This window comes from Mytilus galloprovincialis, chromosome 4 (genome assembly GCF_965363235.1).
Source record: "Mytilus galloprovincialis chromosome 4, xbMytGall1.hap1.1, whole genome shotgun sequence".
NCBI lineage: Eukaryota > Metazoa > Mollusca > Bivalvia > Mytilida > Mytilidae > Mytilus > Mytilus galloprovincialis.
This window is the reverse complement of record NC_134841.1, coordinates 59,715,834-59,738,564: the sequence shown is the minus strand read 5'-3', so window position 1 is coordinate 59,738,564 and position 22,731 is coordinate 59,715,834. Positions and strand designations below refer to the sequence as shown.

The window sequence follows — 22,731 nt, the reverse complement described above, 5'->3', positions numbered from 1 at the left end:
TCTATTATAAGTTATACGCTAACGATTTTTGTATGTGTGCAACTATATGGTCATAATGCCAATCTAACAGTTCTCATTTGACCAAGTAATCATTGATAATTCACAAAGTTAAGTTTCCTAGTTCAAGTCAGTATCTCAGATATGATAGCATATTATATTTAATATTTGTACTATATTGTATGGTGAACATATCTGTCTGGTATGTATAATATAAACACCTGTCATTTATCAATAATAATAATTCAACACAACTTGAGGTCCTCTGATGTTCAGTACTTCAGTACTTTGATTAATATAGGTCACACTGATATAGCATGTATTCACATGGGTAATATTGAAATAGACAAAAAATAATATTACGTATAAGGGAAAAAACATTCATTCAAACAATCAAATACGGTTCCCAATTACGCTTGACAATGGTAAAATGAATATTTGAAACAAATAAAAATGTACAAATGCTGATATCCTGAGCTTTGAAAATACCAATTAAGTAGCCTAGCTTAGATTATAAATTAAACAACTGCAGATGCCAAAAATTAAAACTCTTTGTCGCACAGAAGATGTATTTATTATCAACATAGAAAAAAATATTGAGAAGGAAACAGTTCTTGTTAGATATTAAAGACTTTTCCAGTTGGTAAGTCGGTTTCTCTGTGAACATAATCAGCTCGCCGTTTCCAAGGACGCTCTTTTACAACGTGATGACCGTGAGGGCATTCCGATGTATTGTTGCCAGATATTTGACTTTTGTTTTTTACTGGTAACCGATCTGAATAAGCAGACATTTTTGAGTGCAAAATAACTATGATCCTTATCGCTTGTCATAAATTCATTCTTCAATGAATAGTCATGAAATTTTCTTTTTAGAACACAAATAAATAATATGTAAATGTTTTGACGTTAGAAATATGCATACGAATATAATCAAAAAGATCATTAATATCTATGCGCACGTACAGAAAAAAAATATCTTAACACAAACAGAAGAACGTTTTGTGGGAAAATATGAATGCCTACTAAAATCTAATCGATTAGATAAATCGAATTATTACAGAAAAGTGTCAACCATGCACTTGCACTGCTTTTTTTTACTAAAATAGTAGAAACGAATGATCTACAAATGGATGAAAATTATATATGCATGTAAGTGATATTAATATAAATTAAGGTACAACAACAAACCAGAGTATACTGATTTGTATCACTAAAATAAAATAGTAATTACGCTGAGGTTGAATTGCCTGCCATTTATTCACCATTTACGCTCGAACTTGTCTCAGAAAAAATATAACTCGGTACATTAAGCTAACTTTCAGGTATAGAGATATGATTTTTTTCTTAGGTAAGTGCTTGTGACCATCGGCAAAACTTGCGGTCATCCGGTATTACCTGGTTCACTACTGAAATGGGTGTACAATGCAAAACAATGAAGTAGTTAGACTGGTTTGAAGGACTGGAAACCAGTTATTCAAGGGGAAAATTTAAAGATTAATAGATATAAGAAGATGGTGTATGAGTTCGAATGAGATAACTTTCCATCAAAGTAATAATTTGTTAAAAGTAAAACCATTATAGATCAAAGAAGGCCTTAAACACGGAGCCTTGGCTCATACCGAACACCACGATATATAGGATCGATTTTGTCGAATCAATCTGAACGAGGACAGTATGGTTCATCTTTGGCACAAGTTGCCAATAAAGAAAGTCTGCCATGCATGTGTTTGGAGAATATCGGATATGTATTGTTTCGATGCGTTCATTGATAAATTTAATAGATGTTGATACTTAGATATATATTTAATTACGACATTGTTTATGAAACCCTTATTTGATTTGTTTTGCTTCCGACACCAATTAAGAGATTTGAAAGATGTTACCAAAACAATTTGAATTCAAGCAATGGCTTTAAAACTGCTTATTAACATACAATACTACTAAGAAGTACAATCACAAAAATACTGAAAATTCAAAAAGGGAAGTCCCTAATCAATTGGCAAAATAAACTGATAAAACACACCAAACGAATGGACAACAACTGTCATATTTCTGACTTTTTTAAACCTGGTTTTATAGCGCTAAACCTTTCACTTGTACGACAGTCGCATCAAATTCCATTATATTTACAACGATGTGTGAACAAAACAGACTTAACACATGGCAAGAGTAAAATCTCTTTGTTCTTACTGTGCTATAATCTAGATAATGCACAGCAAAGGTGTGCATTAACTACCTCAGATATACCGCAGAGTTCAAATCTATTTTTACCTTTAGGGGCGGTTCCCGGATTTTGAAAGGGGCGTTATTCTATCAAATTAAAAAAAACCAAGAATGTGTCCATAGTACACGAATGCCCCACTCGCACTATCATTTTCTATGTTCAGTGGACCGTGAAATTGGGGTCAAAACTTTAATTTGGAATTAAAATTAGAAAGATCATATCATAGGGAACATGTGTACTAAGTTTCAAGTTGATGTAACTTTAACTTCATAAAAATCTACCTTGACCAAAAACTTTAACCTGAACTTTGCACTATCATTTTCTATGTTCAGTGGACCATGAAATTGGGGTCAAAACTATAATTTGGCAGTAAAATTAGAAAGATAATATCATGGGAACATGTGTACTAAGTTTCAAGTTGATTGGACTTCAACTTCTTCAAAAACTACCGTGACCAAAAACTTTAACCTGAAGCGGACGGACGAACGGACGCACAGACGGACAGACGAAAGAACGGACGGAAGAACGGAGGCACAGACCAGAAAACATAATGCCCCTCTACTATCGTAGGTGGGGCATAAATATCACCGAGTGTAGCGAGACTAAAGACAATATTGACGATTTTAAGCTAAAACACCGTACTTTGTCCAATCCAAGGTCGCCCCCACCCCCGAATCCGCCATCTGAACGACTTTTTGAATAATTATTCCTATAAAGAGACTATATTTGGATCGGATTTAATGAGGACCATATTAAAGTTTGTTTTAAAACTGGGTGATTAGCTGGAGATCAATCAGACTTCATTTAGATGGACGTGTCTTAAAAAGTAATACAGTAGATTAAAAGAAATGGGGGGGGGGGGGGGGGAGTAAAAGGTATTGAAAGAGAAACATATTTTCTGTTTAATTAACCTTTTAAATTTAGGTATTACAACATCTTCTTCGGTTCTTTTAAGCATATCATTGAGGGAAAGATATTCAAAAGCAATTAATCTTATTTAAACTCATACACCGATTTGAAAGTACACAATTTATCAAAGTCTTAATCGTCACCAATTAAATAAAAATTGGGAATAAATTAACGGAAACGATTTAAAAACATATACCATTAAATCGCTATTTTAGAATGAGTCTAAATATAAAAAAAAAGATTAATTTAAAACTTACCAAAGTCGTATTTCCCCTTTCTTTACCCTACAAGAAACTTTCCTAGGACCCGTGGATTGGAGAATAACGTCCACATTTCTAAAACGTTCACGTAAATTGATTGCGTCATGTGTTAAAACAGTTATTGGCCAATCAAATCGGTATATGTAATTTAATCTGCACAGCACGAGATGACCCAATAACCCAAACTCCTACGTCGTTCGGGTTATTGGGTCATCTCGTGCTGTGCAGAATTAATGACATATACCGACTTGCTTGGTCAATAACTATAACATAATAGGTGAAATTGTCAAAATATAGGTACAGCAGTTTAATATTGATACTAATTAGTACTAATACTGACATAACAAAAACACCGCTATGATATTTTAAAAGTATCGCATTGATATTAGAACTTATAGCATTTGTTTATTTGTGTACATAAGAAAAACACAGCACTCCAAATTTTACATAAACTTTTGTTTTTAACTAACTTCTGAATGTATATTTAGACTTAATTGTTGTTTATATTTGAACATTAAGTTTTGAATTTAGTATTTTCTTTATTTTTCGTTGACGAAAACAACAGTTTCCGAATATTTACAATTGATATTAGACAATATTGCTGTGATATAAAAAACGTTTTTATAGATTCGCCTCTTCTGTAGACAGGTATTGGTTTGACAAGTTAATGATGTTAATAAAACAACGTACTACACACGCAGGTATCGCTTGACCGGATCGACAAAAACGTTTTTTCTCTTTTCATATTGAAATTTCTTACAATTTTTTAATGTTTTCGACTAAAAACACGTACAATATAGATAGATTAAGATAATATCCATTAACTAAAAAAAAAATATTTTAATGAATTCAATATGGTTTGAAGCCTGCTGTGGCATTTTTAATCATTCTGTATGTACTCGTTATTGAGCCTATCGGCCTACCACATTTGTTTGTAGTGAAATCTTTGTCTCTACAATCTAACATTCATCGCTTATCATATGCTTGCTAATTCACGAGTATTCATAAGCTAAGTTACACACGACCAGGTTAGGCTTTTTTTAAGCTTGTAACCAATGGATGGATGCCGATAACATTAGTTTCTCATCTTTATCTGAACCCTTATCCTGATCCTGATATTACTCGCTTAACCTAAGAGACGATTTTCGTTTGAACTCAAATTGCCAATAGTCTACCACGATACATTGATCTGTTTAAACACACTTTTTTATAGTTCCATAGATACTTAGAATAGATAATTGAAACTGAGATATGCATCAGAGACAACCCGAACAACGGAAACATTACAAGGTCAACAATGGGTCTTCAACGCAACCAGAAAATTCCGCTATGGAAGATGTCCAATCAGAAATGAGGTCGTCAGTTAAAAGTTTCAGAGGAGAGGAAGTTGAAAATAAACTGACAACATCGTGGCTTAAAAATATAAGTAGACGGGCAAAAAACACAACATAGAAAACTACAGACTGAGAAGCACGAACGCCTTAACTGAAAGTTGGGTGATTGTGGGTGATCCAGAAAGGGGCGAGCAGATCCTGCTACACATGTGATACCCTGTAACCCATCATGTTGCTTTGTTTTATTGCATTTCTCGTGTGGGGTTTTGTGTCATTTGGTCTTTGGTAGATAGTTCTCATTGACCATTTTACCACATCTTTGTATATACGTCAGTCTTATTTAGGTTTTTTTTCATGCTTTTTACCGAGGTAATATTTTAAAATGTCTTCTTTAAAATGAAACTGATAATCAAAAAGTCTAATGAACCAAGTCATTGTTTGTTATTGCTTTTTGAACGAAAAATATAAATTCCAGTACTCTTATATACAATGTATGGCAATATTTCTTTCTACTTCTGTTCTTACAAGAACCCCTCGATTGATTGTTGGTTGCTTAATGTCCAGTGGCAGTTCTTTCATGCATGTTCAGAACGAATACCAATATACAGTGAAGTATTAACCTTGTCCTATCACTTAAGATTTATATATTGACTATAGGTTCATTCTATTTTTTCTCTTGTTTTTACAGAAAATCATTGAACTGAGTTTGATGATGGTTGCTACTGTAGACACGGAAATTCATAAACGGTTACCAAAGTGTAGACCTCTATGATGCCAAAAAAAGTCGTATAAACGAAACTAAATCTTCTGTAATACCATTTAAGTTGTTGAAAAATAATTGAAAACAAGAGATATATGATGAGAAAAATACTTTTAGTTAATTTTGTTTCAAATAATCAATACAGCACTATAACACAGTCTTACATGTATAAACTGTTAATATTTACATTCATTTGTTTACTGATACAAAAAAAAGAGGAAGAATAAGAATTATTCTGTAAAGAAATCAATGAAAGAGAACATCAATGTTAATGAAACGGAAGTCATTACAATATACAACAGAATTTGGTAGGCAGTCTTGACTTTGAATGTTTATGATTTCTTGTTCCCTTGATGTTTTTCGTTATTCCCTATATTTGCCGTGTTCGATCCGGTGTTTGATTGCTTGTTCCCAGATTCGGACGGTTTTGATTGGTCATTGAACTTCTGGTTGTGATTTGAATCTTTCTTTTCATCTTTACCACTGACTTGTTTAACTGGGGACTTATTCGTTATTATAGCAGGTTGGACGTTTGAACTTGGCTGTTTCTTTGGGGATAGCACAGCCTTCTTTGGAGATGCCTTTTCTTTCAATTCTTTCTGTTTTTCAACATTTTCTTTCATTGGCTTTTTTTCTGGTTCTTTACTTTTATTCTTCATTGGCGTTACGTTTTCCTGTAATATATTTTAAGTCAGTTTTCAAATTTTAACAATCAAGAATTTGTTCCTTTTGTCAAAGGTGCACACTGAAATAACTAATTGTAAATGTTTTCCATAAAGTTAAATTCAACATTTTAAGGATGTACTCTCATTCCCTACTGTACACTTCACATAAATATTTGGAGGTATTTGATCAACACAAGACAAGTGCCTATACAGTGTGTCAAGCTATGAACCGCCCCGTGCCTAAACAAGTTGTGACTAGATTTAACAGATATTATCACAGATCGGTCACCATAACCAAACTCCTAAAAAGAGAAGAAAATCCCATTAAAATTTAACAAGGACAAACTAATAACAATTAAACGGAAAATCGACAGGCATATTATAAAGCCATAACAGCATGGACATGACAATTCATTGATTGGGTCATATCTACGCAGTTGTGCCTTGTGGCGATAATAAACAAGTTTCTTAACCTCATCTTTAACATCAAGAAGTGGAATGACAATTATTGATACCGTAATGAACAGATTCATCAGATATCAATTCACAAACGGATTCTTTACTTTAGGTTTGGTGGGTTTTTTACATTTTTCTGTCACCCCTCCCCTCCCCCAAACAAGATAATTTTGCCCCTTTTGTCAGGTGTGTACAGGACTTATCAGGAAAGAAAAATGTTTTCCTATAATTGTAAATCACACTTGAATTCACCTACAAATGGCATTGCATTTAATTGAACATGCATTAAAATCAGACAATTACTGAAAACATTCCCAAAGATAAATAAAACATTACGTCTAGTCCGTTTGAATATTTCAGGATCAACTTGCCTTATCTTTGATTTCTACTAATCCACCTTCTCCAAGTTCTACCGTATCAAAGTCACTTTCGTCTTCCTCTTCGTCAGAATCGATGCTGCTGTCAGACTCGTCTTCATCTGTCGGCTACATAATCATACATACATTAGAAATGATTTTTAAAACTGCATTTTTAAATTAAATACAAAGCATGAACAAATTTAAAAATTACGTAACAGTACCATTTTAACTGCTATCTATAATCTAGTTACGATAAGCGTTTAGGCTTTTCCACCTGAAAGAGGAAAGGGTATATGATAACATGCGCTAAGCGTTTATGCTTTTCCAGCAGTAAGAGGAAACTTGTGCTCTTAGTAATATAGATAAGCCTAATATTATTTGTGCTGTTTATACAATACGACGGTAAGGAATGGTTGCCAATGAGACAACTCTCCACAAAAGACCAAATGACTTTGAAATCAATTCAAAGTATAAGTCCCCGTACAGCCGTATGGTGACCTATAGTTGTTAATTTCTGTGTCATGTTGGTCTCTTGTGGACGGTTGTCTCATTGGCAATCATACCATATCTTCTTTTTTATATTCAACAATGAGATAATCCTTTCCGCATAGTCAGCTACGAAAGGCCCCGCAATGGTCTGTAATCTTAATTTTTCAAGGCATGTATTTTGAAAGGGTTCCCATCACCACGAAGGTCGGTACCAAGTTTCAATTGGATTTGAAGACAATGTCATGGTAAACCATCTTCAAGTGAGCATTAATTTAAATCCGATATAAGGAAAGGACGAACGGACGGGCACAGAGACCGAATGGAAAACACTCGACCCCTTTACATGCAATCGTAGTCTGGACATAAATTATGAAAACTACCTCATAATCTGGATCTTCATCAGACACATAGTTTTTCAAGTCCATGTTGACGAGGTCTTCGTCATCAGTAGAACTATCATCCGACAGAATATTATCATGTTTACGTTTTTTCTCAGCATCTTCACTATCCATTAATGGCGACATGTTGAAAGGTCCTGAAAATTTAAGAAGTTTGTATACCTGTATTATTTCAAATCAGGAGGAATTTTACTAAAGAGATGCGATATTATTATAAACAGTAATAAAAAAACGAGAATTTTACATGTACAACACTTTGAAATGTCTCGCCTTCTGCAATAATTGAATTAATTAAATGGGCAAGACTTTCAAACTTAGGGCAAGGTCAAATGAAACTCCCTTATGCGCGTGATTGATATTAAGCAAATAACAATGAAAGCAAGCATATCCTTAATTTTAGTTGCCAAGTGCCTTAAATGATACATTATGAATGAAAACACCACTTACTGCGAGTTCACAAACAAAATATGTCCAGTATATAAATGTAGATTTTTACAGAATCCGCAAATGGCCACAACGCAAATAAAATTTTGTTATCACATATTATAAATAGTTTATTTATTAAAATGTATTTTTACTTTTTAACATTAGTGTAAAATAAAAATGATTGACTCACCATGTTTACTACAGGTCAGAAACTGCCTAATGTCAGTTTGTTTGACACAACTGGTTTGAAATCCTAACATTCTGAAAGCTACACTTTTGATATTGCCTAGGATGGAACTGTTTAGTCGTTTTCTCGGAGAAACCTGTAATATGAAGAAATAAAATAAGAAGTTATGCATTTTTAAAATGAATTAAAGAAATTATAATTAATTGATGATGTTTGGTTGTCGGGCTTCAGTGGGACAATGCACGCGTTTGCTGACATGAATTGTCATTGATATGGTTATATTTATAAATTAACTGTTTACAAATTTTTGAATTTTTTGAAATACTAAGGCTTTTCTTCCTCAGGCATAGATCACTTTAACTGTATTTGGCAAAACTTTTAGGAATTTTAGTCCTCAATGCTCTTCAACTTCGTACTTTATTTGGCCTTTTAAACTTTTTTGGATTCGAGCGTCACTGATGAGTCTTTTGTAGACGAAACGCGCGTCTGGCGTATATACTAAATTTAGTCCTGGTATCTATGATGAGTTTATTTCCATTATGATTATGAATCCTTCTTTGTTCTTGACCGTTACGCTGAGCTGGATTTTTTTTTTATAAATTTGAGAACAAGTGATATCTAAAGCTGATTTAGTGAAAAATAAAAGTTTTTATACCTTTCTTCTACATTCAATCTCCTCTACTTTCTCTGGCGTCAGCGGAGGTCGATTTAATTTACGTCTTGAAGATTTTCTTGTTCCTGATGGCCGATCTGCTATGGCATGTAGCTTCCTCTGTATGACTCTCAAAAAGCGTATCTATTAATAGACGTATCATAATGTAACATATTGAGCAGTGGTTGTGCAATGTCCAGTAATAAATAGTTCATTTTAAATATCCAAATTGAAAACTTAATGATGTAAGAAGTACAGATGTGTGCATGCTATGTTGAATGTAACGTTATACACATTTGTAAAAAATATAAAAAAAACTATTCCAAGTTATATAGATATTATGGAAACTCCTATTTCTTTTCGAAAAAAGAAAACGTGAACCGCCAAGCAAGTAGACTACTTAACAACAAAGCCAGTGGAAACATGAGAGTAAAAGTTGACTGGTAGGCTTACCAAGAACGGCAGTGAAAACATAATATTGTATGATAAAGTTAACGTTGACTGGGCTACTTACAAACACGGAAGCGGAAATATAAAAGGCTAGTGTATGATAGAGTAAACAACTTACCAGCAAAGCGAGTGGCAACCTAACCAACAAAGTATGATAAAGTAAGCGTTGAGAGAACTACTTACCAACACGCCTTATATAAACATAATAGTGTATGATATAGTGGCACTTACCAACAAGACTAGTGGAAACATAAATAGTGTATGATAGAGTGGCACTTACCAACAAGGCAAGTGACACATAGTGTTTTATAGAGTGGGATACTAGTACTTACCAACAATGCCAGTGGAAACATAACAATGTACGATAGAGTAAACGAGGGTTGAATATGCTGGTCATCTTCACGTGTCTGTAAAGAAAAAAAAAACATTCTTTTTAGTCTTCATTGGACAAGAATGTAATGACGAAACGAAACCGTTACTATGAATTTCAAAACATGGTTTTGTTATATCAATATATCTTTGCATATAAATTTATTTTATATAATTAACGCTCACCAAATTTACTTTGGTGATGCACAAGGTTTTACTAAGAACATGAGATTATTATTCATTCCGTTATGGTTTTACTTTCTGTAAATGCACTCACAAGTTTCTTTACCCATTTGTCGCCTCCTCCTGTCAATTTTGTCTGCTGTCCACGGCTCGTCTTAGTTGGTGACATCATCTCGGTTTGTGCGTGTTTTTCAGATTTTGACATGTTCGCTGCCGCTCGATTCTGTTCTTTGAGACGTTTGTATGCGAGATCTGACACGTTAGTTAGAGCATCAACTACAGCAAGGAAAGTCTGTCCAGCACAAGTTCTCAGAACAGTCTGAGCACCGTGTTTTATGTATTTTGATGTTTTCCGTTTGGTCTTTTTGTAGATCTGTAGGGAAAAAATAAGTATCATAAACAAGAGTTGACACACTAACCAACAAATGATTTTTGCCTGAATAAATTGAAAGTTTATGAAATGAAGGACTTATATTTGTATAAGGTTCACATGGAGACAATAACAAACTATACTGACTATGACAAGTAAATGAAAATTCTTTCGATATTCTTTTTTTAATTAGTTATGACGAACTACTTGTTGGTTAACATTCAACTTAACATATGGTAACGGATTGAAGTATCAAAAAATATAATTACAAATTTTGGTTTTCTAGGTACAAAATGAATGCAAAACGCGAAGTGACGAAAAGTTAAATATATGTATAAGATATTAAGGGCTATGTGATGTATACACATATTTTGTAAATTTTCAGCAGATCTATATTAATCTATGATGACATTTTAAACTATTATTGGACTTTTTGTTTCGTCTTTAAAAGACTTTTATTGTTAAAGAATTGTCACCTTGGTATCTTGAACACCATTTTCAATCAATCGAAAGTGTTGCAATTTTATCTCTACACACAAAGAAATGAAAAATTTAATCAACATTTAATCCATAAACTTGTGTACCTTTTCTGGGGTTTTCTGTAGGGCTGGGTAGGTTTCCTTCAGTGAGGCGACGAATCCACTGACAACAGTATCAGCTATATCACCTGTAATTATTAAAAAAACATAAATGATATTCGTACGCACCATGGGTCTCTTTTCACAAAACAAATTTACGCCCAAAATTGACGGCAAGCTATTTTAAGGGAGCTACAATTAGATTTTTAGGGGGGGGGTCCAGCCTTTTTTTTCTTAGTTTATCCAGAATTGTTTACATAAATTGTCATCCTGCCTTTTTTTTGCCAAGTTGCTCATCCTGCCTTTTTTTTACTCAAATATCATGTCCTGCTTTTGCCTTTTTTTCAAATTTCATTCTAGCCCCCCCCCCCCCCCACACCATAAAAATCAAATGGTAGGTCCCTTAAATGTTTATAATCTTTTTTGTGAAATGAGTTACAGACGATGATCTGTAAATATGTAAAGAATCCCCTTACACTAGAACATGTCGAAGTGTGGCGGACTATGAAAGGGACAAAAAAACATGTACTGTACAAATAAGCGGATATTGGGTGTTTCCTTTCTTAAATTTCTTTAATGACAGACAAACACGAGCAGCTGGAAAAGGTTTAAGTGCTCAGTAACGTGTCCAGAACTTTTTATAAGGCAGAGGCACTAACTGCCATAGATAAGATAAGAATAAGAAAACTTTATTGTGATTCGGCATTAAAGTACAAATATACAACACAAGATCTAAGGAGCTTTTGACCGAATATAAAGACACATAAATAACATAAAAACAATCCAGTACAAATAAGAAGGGGTCCGCTCTAGTCCAGCTTCAGTGATTTCTATTAGTATATAATCATGGGTGGGGTTGGCCCGGTGGCCCAGGCCCCCTTCGATTCGTCTATGGGAATAGAAACCTTCACGACGACGAATACAACTTACATGCATTTTGTATTTGAGATAGATACAATCTTTTGGGGCAAACTTAATTGGTTTAGCCTACAACTTTTTTTTTTATTCAATCGCCAGAGGTTTCCTTTTTAAGAAAGCGCATCCTGCTTTTTATTTTAATCAAAACTCCTGTTCTGCCCCCATCCCACCCCCTAAAAATCAAATGGTAGCACCCTAAAAGAAACGCGGGTCTTGCTTTGATAAACAAAATGATTTGTATTGCTGGATATAGACAATATGACAACATATTATAAACTACACACAAATACGTGTGCTCAACTGGTGCAGTCCAGTCCAGTATCAATATAGTCCAGGTTTGTTTTTCTAAAATCTCGTGCAGTGATGAACTACAATTGCATAGACGTCGCGTACGGTGTTGGTGATAATACGGGTTTTGCTTTCCAGTTCGCCTTTATTGCATTTGTAAGACGTTTCGGAATTGATAACTATATAAATGTATATATCAAAATGTGCGTAACTAAAAGTAGAAATGGAATATGCCTTAAAATCAATACTTTTATTCATTTTGTTACTCGAATGATCCCTAATAACAATGATTTTGAGCGTGTAGACAAGTAACAGCGCGATATATGATCAGCGTTGCTTTGAAGTTATTCTTGTCATTTTTGTGATGCGAGTCATCATAGCATCTGATTTTTTTTATTATTGAAAAAGAAATGGATAGTAAACTGCACATTGTTAGTTAAAGTAATGTATTAATGCCAAAGTCAATTATTTAATAAATACAAATAGACAGCAAGAACGAAAATAAAGATTACAAAAATATAAACCGCTTACTAAGTCAATAAAAGAGCGCTGTAAATAGAAATACCGATATTTTAATCGAGAGAACCTAAAATGTTTCATTTTTTTTTTTAAATTTTGGAAATATTGTTTGGTAAATTTAAAATAGATATTTACATACCACAACCGGTTCTTTCAACAATCGATTCTACTAAAAAATTAAGACTTTTCTCTGTCGCCGAACAACTATAGGTCAAAAAGAAGTTTGAGGATTTCGTTCGTGAGTAAACCCCAACTACGCTTTTGACCAGTGGTATATCTTTCAGTTCATAGGCTGTTTTAGATTCTGCCATGCCCAAAGAACAATACTAACTGATGCCAGCCAACAGACGAATGGTCTCTGCAGATTTATCCGAGTCTTGAGAAAAGTGTTCACCGCGAAAGTTTACCTACCTGTGACGGACCATTCCAATTTTACTTCACAGGTGAGTTCGATTTGCCGGAATAACGCGTGTATTGTTGACATACATGTATAATGTGTATTTATTTACATTTCGTTCTAAACGTTACCATTCTATTAATCGGAAAGAGAATTTGAAGTTCATTGTTAAAAGTAAATTTTAGTGTTGATTTTTATTATTAACTACCGTTTCCATGTTCTGTTAAATATTTTAATAATTTAGATATTTGACCAATAAAATTGACTCCATCTGGTGATATATACCCCCCCCCCCCCCCCAAAAAAAAAAATCTTAAGAAATCACATACACTAAAACACACAAAAAAACAACTCTATGAATTTGAAGTTGAACTAATGCGAAGTACTACGTAAAGTTAACGTAGTATTGATATTCTTTTAAGTATTTAAAATCTTTCAAAATTGAATAACAATTCCACTTATTTCTCCCACTAGCGGCAATATATATATATATATATATATATATATATATATATATATATATATATATATATATATATATATAGCTAGCTTCAATAAATGCAAATATTTAGTTCTTAATCTAAGTATTTTAAGTCACAAAGCAATAGGTTAAATATTTTTATTTCTCACAATTTGGTAATTTAATAAAAATTCTTTCATTCTGTGCTTAATTTTAAAGCATCTGAGGTTTATATGTGCACTTTAATTGTTTTTTTTTTTCATTAGCTATTTTACCACCACTGGATATCCTACGTTGTAGGCGACAAGAAAGCTGAGTGTGTAGGTATTTTTGCCAGCACAAAGCCTCTTCACTTTTCAAGACTCTGGTATATTGCTTCCCCACAACGGTTCATGATAGCTAAGTTCTAGCCTTCTAGGCATAATTGTAGAGGATCTTGGAGCAGGAAGAGTCCCAGTGATGCGGTGCGTTTGTCGATGCCCTTGTACTTATCAATCTTGACCCAACTATGGATAAATAGCGTCTCTATCTTGTTTATAGATTTTGGAAAATCAAAGGCAGAAGCCCCCCCCCCCAAAAAAAAAGAAGAGTATCAGACCTTAAATGTCTCGCAACATGAAGAGGATAGGTGAGGTGCGGTGATGTTTGTGTGAGATCTTTGAGGTTCTATTGAAATTGTGGTCTCTTTCTAAATATAGAACAAAGATATAATTTCCGACTTAAAACTGCGTTGTTGTTAAACACATTTTTTCTTCTTCTAAAATTCCTGGTATTCCGAGGCAAAACCACACAATTCTATTGGTGGTAAAACGATATACTAGTACGCATTATTAAATTATGTCAATGGTAACATAAGAAGAAAACCTTTGAAAAAAGAGTAATTTGCATCAAAATTTTCCTCAACAACATTAATTTTTAGCACTATCAAACATTTATAAATACAGATATTATTAAAATCATTGACTTTTAATTTCTGACTCTTATTTTTTTTAGATATCATGGCGGTATTTAAAAAAAAACGAGTCAGAAATTAAAAGTTCTACGAAGTCTTAATTTCGATAACTTTTTTTTTAAATATTGCCCATACGCAACTATTATCAGCACCCGCAGTGCGCATGCGCTAAATTTGATCGCAATCGATATCGATAAATTTACTATAGATTATTAAAGGAAATATTGAATTTTGGTTAGTTGACAGTAAACAAAAATAGATATCTTTTTCATTGGCATCACATTAGAAAATACATTTTCTTAGCTTTCTAATGACATATTTTATAATTGAATCGGAATAGCAGAAGTTACGGCCATTTTCATTTTTAAAAAAGTGGTTCATTCCCTATTACTTCATACAATTCAAAATCAAAAACGTTTGCAAATGAGTTTTCATATATGATTACATCTTTCACTATTTTTAGAAATAAATTCATTGGCATGAATATATATTCTTTGCTTTATAATCTTTCCAATGATATATATTTGATATTTTAGAAAATTTAATGAATCGGGGCCTTTTTTATCCAAAACTGGAGTTATTGTCATTGTTTGAAGATTGCGAGAAAAATTTTAAGTCCATGGAAGTATAATATTGATATAGTACTTCCATGGACCTACCAAGTAAATCGCTAACAAGTCACAAAACAAAGTTTAATCCATTTGCACATGAAATATTTATACATTTAATACAATGTTTTATATCATGAATTTAAAAATTCAGTAAATAAAGTAAAAGAAGTGTAACTTTTAATTTATAAGAATATTTTTGTCCAGCCGTCAGTTTTCTTTATTTTTGATAATATAAAATCTTTCACTACTACATTAACTCAAACTTTTGGATGTTTTTTGTGAAGCGTATTAAAAAAATTGAAATCCTATCTAAAATGATTTTTTTTTTTTTTTGCAATTTTCTTACATATCTTTTTCAAAGTTTTTTTTTAAATAATTAGGCGGCCGTAACTAAACAATTTTGATACTTAAACATGCTCATCTGATTTACATAGAAGTAATAGATACATATTTTATATATATTATTTTCATGTTCTAAAAAGACCAATTAGTTTTGATGAAACAGGAAAAGTGTCATTATCTTAAATTTTTCAGATGCAGTAACACTTTCAGAAGATCTTTTGTAGTAGATGGATTTGGAATGAAATCTTAAACGTCAAATTTTCTTTCATCAATTTTATACCTTTTCACTGCTTTTGATTGGCAATATGAATCGCTGTACTATCTTACATGTACATGTGATGTATACTAGTCTATTGCTTGTTTGATGTACATTCTCCTTTTATCATTTTAACTGTTACTGAGAAAAATAAATCGCATAGAAAAAAATAAAATTAAATTTGTCTCTGTCCTTTCAGAAGTTTCTATCGGGAAATTTATTTATTTTTATACTTGAACATTTATGTAAAATTTGTATTAAAAAGGAAACTTATTTTAATTATTGTTCTGTTAAGGTAAAGTTTACGGAGAGCTGTCTCATTGCAACTCCTACCAACTCATCCCCGGAAATCTTCTTGCATTTATATTGTACATGTATTTGCAGAATTTTTTATTTTTTATTTATGGAATGAATGAGATAGTTGGAATCGTTAAAATTTAGTATTATACATGTACATGCAAACAGATGCCTGCGACCCCTTTTGTTTCGATTAGCATGTTTTCTAAAGATATCCGTGTGAAGTTCACAAATTTCATCATTCATTTGATCACCTGTTGTGAATTTCAGATAACACTGTCAAGTTCATTCAAATCTTTCCTATGCATATCAGTAATATTATTTTCCGGGTAGGGTATCCCCCCTTTTTTTTATATATCATACTCGGAACATTATTGTAAACACTTTTACTGTGGGACTTTCTTTACGGTTTTAGGAAAATTTGAGAATATCAGTACATAAATTCATTAGTATGTGCTTCGATTGGCTTATATCTGTATAAAAAAAGTAATCTAAGACTATATCATTGTTGTATGTGAGAGACCTATCCATCCATCAACGAACATGTGAAGCGTGTATAAATATTGTTGAAACTGAGAAATATGTATTGATATAGTGTCCATTGTAAGATGACCTGCAAACTGATCTTTTTTTAGAAAAACTTTGTCACTTCGGAAAATCCAAACTTTTTAATAAAACAATCCAATTTGAAAAATTGTCTATTGTTCTGTAGGTAGCCAGTGAATGTGATATAGAAGTGTCCAAATCTGCAAATTTATTTTACATAGAAGACACTGCTTTTCACATCGTTAAACTTTTTGTCTTAACTGAAGACATTTTTAAAGAAATTTGAAAATTTAGCTGTACATTTATACTTAGTCATTATTAATACGACAATTAAACTGCATCGTCGCGGACAAACGTACTATTGAGAATTTTGTGTTGAAGGCCAATTTTGAAATGTCTCTCAGAAATCATGTCTGAAAAGTTAGAGAAAATATTGATAAACAAACAATTCTGGGAGGTAACTGAAAATAAGAGTAAAAGCAGAGACTGAATTTATTCTTTTTATAAAGACTGAATTTATTCTTTTAATAAAAAAAACAAAATGTTGCAATGAGTATGTGTATTCAAATTCTACGCCGTCTCATATTCGGGTTTACGTCGAAAGCTATATATATATGTTTGGTAATCATGATCTCATATTTGTCCTTTTTCGACTTTTTATTTTGTATGCATGGTTTGATCACATTTGTTTGATATTCGGTAAAATCATGGAAGTATTATATTGTCAATATAATGCTTCCATGGAAAAATCGAATTGTATTTCTTTCGGAAATAAAGTCAGTTTATACAACTCGTACTCAAGCCGCGGAACCTAGCATGCTACAGTGTCATACATATATAATATTGTTTACTTAGGGTTGTTAAATTATTTGCGAGTGTCAACATTGTCTTTACAAACTCAGCATGTTGTCTTGATAAGATATCACACACAGAAAAGACTGATCAGACGGATAAGAAATCAAAATCATGCGCGATAACTCGTACTGGCTTACACTGAGGACAATAGTTGGCCATGATGTTCTTCTATGTTTAAGGGAGCTGGCTTCTCAGTTTCAAAGTAATTAACTTTTCAAAACACTAGCATATATTGATAGGGGATTAATAAAGGAATCAAAAGAGCAAAAAAATTATATAGGTCACCGTGATTGTTTTCGAGATATTAGCCATTGAAATTTTGGCGGGAAAATGTTATGTTCTCTCTTGACTTTTCATAGCTTTATCATTACGCGTTTAAGTCTTCAAAAACTATTGAAAAGTAATTAAAATTGTATAAGACTTTAACAGACAGCTTATCATTATTCATGTAAAAGAATTATAAAAAGAAGACTGGGGGTCACCGGGCAAATTTTGTTAAGGCATTCAAATGGATAAAACCAGAGGATTCCGAAAATCTTACCAAAATTCCAAAACATGACAAGCGAGCTTCCTTAAATTTGCGACTGTTTGTATCTGTTTCCTTTGTTTTATTTTTCACCAATCTATATCATATTCTTCTTTTTCTTTTTAAAATGATTCTTTGCTGCAAGATATCATGTTAGACCATTGAAATTTTCAATATGATTTATTCACGGTTTTTCTATTGTATGTGGTATTATAAGTTTTTCGTGTTTGTTGGAATTTGGTAATGCTTTCTCTAGTATCGTTCTAGCCTATCTGACGCAAAGGTATAAACACTCACTTGCATCCGTCGTCCGTTTACTTGTACGCAAATCTTTTCAAATGAAACCACTAGTTGTCTCTTTTAAATAATGTGAACAATGCTTTCCCACCAAATTCACTATCAAGGATGAAAACAGAATATGCAAAGAAAGAATTATCTATTATCAAACGACTGAGTTATTGCCCTTAGATGACATTTTTGCCATTTTTTCCAATTTTGAATAAGTCGATCAGCATGACCGAAATCTTTAGTCGATTTCTTATTTTAGTTTTGCCCTTGATAACGACAGGCGATATTTTTTTGTGACATCTACCCATTAGACACCAAATGACGTAAATAAATAAAAGTCATCACATCCGAAGTCGTCAGTTGCTGCCGTTTAGGAGTTATTGCCCTTGATTAACGATGTGTACCAATATGTTGTGGATGTTTAGTGAATAAATACAAAACGTTAACGATGAAAATGATCAGCAACATAAGATCTCCAAAACAGTCTTGAGTTATTAATCAACTGCCAATAGGAGGTATCACTCTTGAAATACGATCATACAGAGAAGTATTTTTAAAACATATGAATTTTTGACGAGACACGGAAAATCTTATTTAGCTGCCAAAATATGTTGATTGCCTGAAAAGGCTGAGATCTTTTGCGGAATCGATAGGCATATATGATTGTGATATTGTAGAAATAATCCATAAATGAATTATTCCTTTACAGATTGTGTAGGTCCAATCCAAGACATTTGCATCCTTGTAAACTTTTGAAAATACACAAATATTCTCTTCTCAAAAAACCGTATCACACATTCAACGAAATCTTGCAGAAAATGATACTAGTACTAGGATTATCATCTAAACCAAATTTAGATATGACCCCCACACTAGAAAATAATACACGTAGAACAATACAAGAACATGCAAAACACACTAAACACCAATCCTTCAAGGATATTCACGTGCTCTGAAAACCTTATTCCAAATTCCAAATATTAATTCAACCGCCGTCAATATTCCCCATCTAAATTTAGCACTTTTTATAATTGTGTTAAAGGTGGCAATGCTGCTGCAGCCAGATTATTCAATAAAAATGCACGTGGATATTCACAAATATTTCCGTGCAATGCCAGAAAATGACAAACCTGTTCTAGATTATTTTCTGATATTACCATTAGGTCAACAGTGAACGGGAGAGCTTTTTCGCTTTCCTTTTCCTGTGACATTAAATGAAAAACCGAAAGCCTCATTTATCTGGTTACATGAACTAAGCCGAAGTGTGGTATACAATACATGTATGTAGGATAAACAGGACGGGAGTTTTTTTAAGCGAACACAGGAACATCTATACCGCTTCCGATAACCTAAGAAATTCAAAAGTATAATTTATCAACATTTAAGTAAACACAACGGTTACCACAATATTAAATTTATTAGATTTCAACCGCTCGAAACGGTCCAGAAACAAGGGCAATCGCATAAACAATTTGAAGATTCCCGTAAAATTATCGAACTGTCTTAGATTAAACGACTTCAAACAGCTTATCCCGTGGGTCTAAATGACAATATACTTGGACAAGGGAACATATCTACTTCTTCTATTGATATCATGAATATTATTGATAAAAAACAACGAAATGACAGGTCTCATGGGAAACGTATCAATCGAAATCAACGAGTTAAACATCGTATAAATTATACACTTGGTAATCTCCTATCTATATTTAAAAACAATGGTAGGCATCAATTATTATGTAAACTGGGTCAAATACCCATTAGTAAATTACACGATATTTTCAGAGAGTGTGACACCATCTCTTTTTTCAGCCCACTGTATGAATATTCTCGTATAATTACAGCTTTTTGCCACCATAGGCTGTTCCCGCGTATCGACAAACCTGAAGATCATAAACGTCATTTTCTGAAAATTAAATTTATTAGCAGAGGTATTGATTTTATAAACTTATCTAGTATATTTAATGACTCTACCGTTCAAAACTTTATACCTCCTAATAGGGACGACATCAAAAGTTCAATGTAGGATAAAAAACTTACTTCACATAGTTTTTTCACTGACCACCCCCCCCCCCCCCCCCCTCTCTCTTAACTTAATTTGGGAAAAATTGATTTACCAATAGGGATATATGTAAAAATCAATTTTAAATATACAAAACTTCCAGAATTTTACCCCCCCCCCCCCACCCCCAAACTATTTGATTTAAGTTTTAATCCTACATCGATCTTTTGATGTCGTCCCTTATTTTGATAACATAGAACCACCTATAATGTCATACACATAAAAAAAAAACAGCAGAAGTTTAATTTTTTAAAATTATACGTCGGTTACATCAGACGTGAATATAGATAATAATACTCCCTTAACTTGAAACTGTGAATCGTCGAGGTTTAGATACGTTCCCTATGGCCAGTGGCGGATGCAGGAATTTTCGAAAGGGGGGTGCTAGCCCAGGGCAAAGGGGGGGTGCAGGGGTGTGCAAACATATGTCCCGATTCAAATGCATTGATCGGCCAAAATAAAGGGGGGGTGCGGACCCCCGGAACCCCCCCTCTGGATCCGCCACTGCTATGGCCATGTTATTACAGGGGACCACAATATCGTCCAGGACAGCGAGGTTAAAAACTTTTTGAAAAAGGACCAAAATATCGTCCTCCATCTAAAATAGATTGGAAAGAGTGTCGTCAAGTCACCAAAGATGCTCTTTCCTCGTTTTGTAAAAAGTGGTGTAAACGGGAAAAATCTGATAAAAAATCTCTTGATTCTTATTTAAATAAATGTATGAATGTGGTAGATAAGAGAATATCACATTTTGAAAATAATTTAGAAGTAAATAATAGAGTATATAATACACCTATTTCCAGAATAAGAAATAAACTTCAAGAACTTTCAAGCGGTTTGTGTTTGTACCGGCCGACAAAGCAGCCAACAATGTGGTGGTGGTATGCCGTAAACACTACACGGACGTTCTTAAGAATGAAATTTGAAATTCATCTACATTCAATTCCATCCGCTCCACAGAGAGTCATATAGTAAACAAGCATATCACAACCACACCAAATCTTAAGGCTTCTTCTGAACATTTGAAGGTCCCTACTATGGCTACCTAAACTACACAAAAACATTTAAATATCGTTTCATCTCGGCCTCTAGTAAGTATTCTGTAACTAATCTTTCAGTGCTTTTAACAAGTTCATTAACTACTATTAAAGAGCTTATCATAAACTATTGTAATAAAATATATGAACATAGTGGTATAAACTATTTTTGGAGTGTAAACAATTCTTTGGATGTTTTAGATAAATTACGTGCTCTTGATGGTCCTTTTGATTCTGTTGACAGTTTTGATTTTTCTACTCTTTACACTACACTTCCACACTATCTTATTAAACAATAGTTTTCCTTTTTAATTAAATGGTCGTTTGGTAAAGCTGAATGCAAATATATTTGCTGCAACTCATTTAAAGCCTTTTTCTCTAATAAGAAAGGGAAATGTGCTAGATATACTTACTGGAGGTGTGATGAGATGATTGAAGCTGTTAATTTTCTCCTTGACAATATTTATGTACGTTTTGGCAACAAAGTTTATCGACAGGTTGTAGGTATCCCCATGGGCACTAATTGTGCCCTTTAATAGCAGACTTGTTTTTGTACTTTTACGATTCACAGTTTATGACTAAACTCAGTAAAGACCCGTCGAAATTGCATTTAATTGATAAATTCAACAACACTTACCGTTATCTTGATGATATTTTTTTTGTTAAATAATCAAGAATTTTCTCAATATACTGCTGAAATTTACCCCAAGGAACTTAGTTCAAATAAATCAAACGTATACGGTAATAACTGTCCTTTCCTGGATTTAGATATTTCGATTTTAAACGGGAAACTCCACAATAAAATTTACGATTAAAGGGACGATTTTTCGTTCCCTATTGTTAATTTTCCATTTTTATATGTTGATGTTCCCTTGGCACCATCTTACGGTGTTTATATTTCACAGCTCGTTCTCGTATCGATCTAAATTCCAAGATGTCTGTAATCGTTGATTATAGAACATAGTGAGGAAAAAGCTTCTTAGCTTTCGTAAGAAAACCTTTCGCACATTTTGAACCAAAGCACAATTTATATACCATATGAAGGCTGAATATAACTTGAATTTTCAGTTTAAAAACATTGTTTGTTAGTCCAGCTCGAAAGGGCAACACATAACAAAGCTAATGGTTTTCTAATGTTATCATGTATATCATGCCAATGGAACTTACAATGTACCATGGCGACTCTAACCAAATAGTACTAGTACATGCAAGTCAACAATGTATATATGTATGCCATCCCTTATTGCTTATCCCTTATTGATATAAGAAATTACTGTTTAACCATGACAGTGACAAAACAACTAGGCCACA

General features: G+C 33.0%; 1 protein-coding gene across 4 annotated transcripts; it reads right to left on the bottom strand.

The window, feature by feature from the left end:
* Positions 1 to 5,578: 5,578 nt before the first annotated feature.
* Positions 5,579 to 13,213, bottom strand: LOC143072569 (uncharacterized). Of its 4 annotated transcripts, none has more exons than XM_076247578.1 (9): positions 13,123 to 13,213; positions 11,073 to 11,155; positions 10,213 to 10,491; positions 9,899 to 9,973; positions 9,120 to 9,260; positions 8,468 to 8,600; positions 7,834 to 7,988; positions 6,977 to 7,090; positions 5,579 to 6,158 (listed from the first exon to the last, which is right to left on the bottom strand). In XM_076247578.1, exons 3-9 carry the CDS (start codon positions 10,321 to 10,323, stop codon positions 5,817 to 5,819), a joined length of 1,071 nt encoding a protein of 356 aa, XP_076103693.1. In that variant the 5' UTR covers positions 10,324 to 10,491; positions 11,073 to 11,155; positions 13,123 to 13,213; the 3' UTR covers positions 5,579 to 5,816. The 4 variants fall into 4 exon arrangements, with proteins under 4 accessions (XP_076103693.1, XP_076103694.1, XP_076103691.1 ...); XM_076247579.1 differs by having other exon boundaries at positions 10,225 to 10,491; XM_076247576.1 differs by having other exon boundaries at positions 12,931 to 13,196.
* Between the last annotated feature and the right edge of the window lie 9,518 nt (positions 13,214 to 22,731).

Bases quoted from the DNA above. Each gene is read 5' to 3' on its own strand.
- LOC143072569 (XM_076247576.1), bottom strand. From the start codon at position 13,102: ATGGCAGAATCTAAAACAGCCTATGAACTGAAAGATATACCACTGGTC. The intron at 9,261-9,898 runs GTAAGTACTAGT...GTCTATTAATAG, and splicing joins TGTTTCCACTGGCATTGTTG to ATACGCTTTTTGAGAGTCAT. The intron at 8,601-9,119 runs GTATAAAAACTT...TTCATATTACAG, and splicing joins AGATTGAATGTAGAAGAAAG to GTTTCTCCGAGAAAACGACT.